This window comes from Octopus bimaculoides, chromosome 3 (genome assembly GCF_001194135.2).
Source record: "Octopus bimaculoides isolate UCB-OBI-ISO-001 chromosome 3, ASM119413v2, whole genome shotgun sequence".
NCBI classification, from domain to species: domain Eukaryota; kingdom Metazoa; phylum Mollusca; class Cephalopoda; order Octopoda; family Octopodidae; genus Octopus; species Octopus bimaculoides.
In genome coordinates this window covers 128189923-128194222 of record NC_068983.1, presented here as the reverse complement: position 1 = coordinate 128194222, position 4300 = coordinate 128189923, and the positions used below count along the sequence as shown (strand labels likewise).

Here is a 4300-nt window from a genome sequence, read left to right as displayed (position 1 = left end):
AATAAAAAGAAAATAACCATCATGAACCTCTTTGTCATCAACGTCATCGTCGTCGTCTTTCACTGAATTTTCATCTTCCTGGCAGAGGAAGATGAAAGTATGATAACTTATTGCACATTGAAAGTCAGTGTATGTATGTTTGTGTGTGCCCGATCGTGCATGTGGGTGTGAGTGTGCGCGCGCGCATTCATGTGTGTGTGTGTGTGTGTGTGTGTGTGTGTGTGTGTGTATGTGTTGTGTGAGTGGGTACACATACTGGCCAATATTTCCAATTGTTATACGTAGGAACCTACCATAGAGTTCTTGTACTGCAGCTATATCATCTCTGCTTAGTTTAAAATTTGGTTTATATCCTCGATAGAACGGTGCCATCAAAGCATCGTTGACATCAGAATGAGCCAAACCGAGAGAGTGACCAATTTCATGCGCCGCCACTTGAAAGAGATTAACCCCTAGAAATAGAATAGTTCAACAGTTACTTTTCGTCTTAGTGAAGCAATACATATATGATGCATGGATGATGTAGACATACGTTCACATTGCGACATACAATTGAGAATCTATAGTATCTAGAGAAAACATTAAAATCAGGAAAACAGGTTCTTTTACTCTTTTACTTGTTTCAGTCATTTGACTGTGGCCATGCTGGAGCACCGCCTTTTGTCGAGCAAATCGACCCAGGACTTATTCTTTCAAAGCCTAAGCCTAGTACTTATTCTATCGGCCTCTTTTTGCCGAACCGCTATGTTTTGGGGACGTAAACACACGAGCATCGGTTGTCAAGCGATGTTGGGGGGACAAACACAGACACACAAACATATACACATACATACATATATAAATATATATACACACACATATATATATATATATATATATATATATATATATATATGCGATGGGCTTCTTTCAGTTTCCGTCTACCAAATCCACTCACAAGGCTTTGGTCTGCCCGAGGCTATAGTAGAAGACATCTGCCCAAGGTGCCACGCAGTGGGACTGAACCCGGAACCATGTGGCTGGTAAGCAAGCTACTTACCACACAGCTACTCCAACGCCTAGATTAACCTTTTACCTGTACTGTTTATCACGTGACACATATTTCCTTGGCGTCCATGCATCATATATGATACATAATCCCAATTTTTTTCAACTAGGTAAGATTTATATTTCTCAGATCATATGAAATAAGGGATAACTAAAAATCTGGAAGCAGGGATGGACGTTTTGGACAAACTTATGAAAATGCTTTGGACAGACAAACCGTTAAATTAGTGAGCGTACATACATGCAATAACCCTATGAACATACAGATATTTCAAGGATTTAACTGGTTATAGTTTGGGGCAAAATTTTAAAAAAGGGATATGAAATAGAAATAAATTTAACTATCATAGAAATAATGTATAAATGAATATAAATAACATATATGAAATAACTTGGTAATGCCCCCCCCCACATATATAATATAAGGTAAATATATACATTAAAATGAAATGCAAGGAATATATATACACTAAATTAAAAACGTGCGTATGTGTATGTGTGTGTAGGTATCCTGGAATCGATATTTGTAAGAGAAATTGTATAAAAAATTATGATTAATATATCATCATCAGTAGGTTGCAGTGAACAGTATGAGAGCATTATTTCCTTGTATATATGTAAGCTATGCAACAATTTGGAAAACTACAGGATCCTTCGGAGATCAAGTAAAATTTAAAGAAAATGGAAATACCATCTCTGCATGCGTACAGTTTATATACTCGAAAGTGTTCAACTGTAATAGATATACAAAAATAATAATATTCAGAAAAAAAAACCTGACTTTGTATTGGAGATAGAAGTATGTATACATTTCTTAGGTATTTTTCAGACTCTTAAGGTAGGAACATCGCCTTCATCACTACCAAATATAAATAATAATTTGTAGTCAACTAAACTGAACTTACATATTATAACTGTATTACAGGTATAATATGTAATAATGAATGTATACGATTATTTCTTCTTGCAAGAACTTAGCAACAGCTTCAATTAAATTAAAATAAGATTCAGTCAATTAGTATGTATATCGCGAGGTGTCAACCGAGGAGGGCTGAGCTCCGTTTAGCAAAAAATTTATGGCCTAAGAAGGAACTGGAATTAAAATTAATATAGTCTAATCTTGCGGATCATGTATAATAGTAGAATTATTACATTTAAATCTATATAGAAATATTCTATTTATAGTTTAGTTAGCTTCTTTTCTTTTGATCTCAGAATTTTGAGCCCATTATTAGTATCAAAAAGAGAGAGAACATTGTAGATGTGTTTATATCGATCATCATTAAAACAGAGAAATAGCTCTTCAAATGATTCTATAAATCCAAATTTTTAAAACCGCATTTGCCGAATATTCATCCACTACCTAATGGCAACAACAATAGCCTTTTTGAATATTATGAAAATGCTCTGAAAAAGCTTAAACTGAAATGAGCAAGGAAGTTTCAAGAACCGACCCGAGAGATCCTTAACGCTTCACGTATTGTAACACTGAGAATACAGAAGTTAGAGAATATCGCATAAAACAGAAATTTTAGTCAAATCATGTGCTTCCAAAATGGTAGAAATTGTAATCAGAATTGAAACATAGAGACACAGCTTGTAGCAGTTTTACTACCATACTAAATAGTAGTGTTCGAATAGTACAAGTTCAAATTGTGAAGGATTTTGATTCTTTCTTTTTTTTTAGATCAAATTATGCATTCACTGATGTGGCATCATATTCCCAGTGGCTCAAACTTGATTAAAATGTTCAATTCGGGTCATCTAAATAGGATTTTGTCTTGTATATCTTTGAAATAAATCTATCGGTGCAGTAAAGATGCAGCACTGAGTTGGGAAAAGTCTACGCGAAAAAAGCTAGCTCCAAAATTAGAAGACAATCATTGTATTATCTATTGTCAGATAATGGATTCTGTGTTACTAGAAAAAGGATTTGGATTAAAAAGATCAAATCATGAGTTTTGTCAAATAATGTACTCTCAGCTTTGAGAGGAAAGCAGGACAAGAAGCCACTTCTATACGATTAAAATATTTTAATGTCTTTCGAGAAGAAATGTAACCAAACGTGTATTTGAATCTGAATATGATGAACTCATTCTATATTTTGAAGTACAGGGTGTGGCGGAATTATTTTCTTGGCTGAATGATGAGGAAAGATCATGCACCCTGGCAATTTGTTTCATATTTATGAGGCTCTGAACAAATTGAATCTTCAGATGCAAGGAAGGAATACAAACATGAAACAATTTATTGATTCATTGAATGCCCCGAGGGCAAACTGGATAGCTGGAAAAGGAAAGTCAATATAAAGAATATCTGAGAAATTGTCATCAAGCTTTGATGGTGGCGTTGAAAGCCAAGTAGTTTCAAAATTTAAAAAAAATACGTATTTGCTGCAAAATACATTTATTTAGCCGTTGAGGAAATGGATTTAGTGTAAAATCCATTAAAATTGTCACTTGAAAAGTTGCTTATGACTGTCAAGATGAATTTCTATAATTGAAGAATGTTTTAGGAGCAAAGGATTATGTTCGATTAGAAATGCATCACAAAAGATTGATGCTTGATGTGCGATTCCTATCCAGGACGGAAGTTGCATTTTTATTGCTTCCATTTGTGTCAACATATCTTTGTGATTCAGATTCTTTAAGTCTGTTGGAAATGGGAACGAGGCTACATAGTAGATTAGAAATTGAAAATGATTTGCATTGTGCCCTTTAAAGAAATTTTCCACAGCTCCAATAAATGGCAAAGTAAAAGGAAGACAAAAACTCATAGGATTCCCATTCACTGCTATTTTCATGAGATAAAAATAAATTACAATAGCTAGGTTTTCTATTGAACATTTTGTATATTGAAGTAAAACGTAGCATATAGTCTGTTAAATAATTAGCTATGAATACAATAAATATTTTATTGAAATTTAAAAATCTATCAACATTCCTTTATTACTAGATCGGCATTATAAAAATATCCTAAATAATCTATATGAACTTAATATAGAAAACTAAAGATTTCCAGTGTTATATGTTTATTATTTCGAATGCAAATTTTGATTCAGACAATACTGAAAAGCAGAGAATATAATTTTGAAAAATGAAAAATAAGAGAAACGACGCCAGAAGATGGCTGAGAAATACTACACTGGATCTTGTTGTCTCCTTTCACACATACACGGACACACACACACACAAACACACACATACACACACACACACACACACACACACACACACACACACACACACACACA

The 4300-nt window shown here is 33.7% G+C and overlaps 1 protein-coding gene across 1 annotated transcript in view; it reads right to left on the bottom strand.

Moving 5' to 3' along the window:
* Positions 1–4300, bottom strand: part of LOC106869299 (matrix metalloproteinase-14) — a 28828-nt gene that overhangs the window by 14301 nt on the left and 10227 nt on the right. The window contains exon 3 of the mRNA XM_014914975.2: positions 294–452. Within this exon, the coding sequence (XP_014770461.1) occupies positions 294–452 (159 nt within the window). The remainder of the gene's footprint in view (positions 1–293; positions 453–4300) is intronic.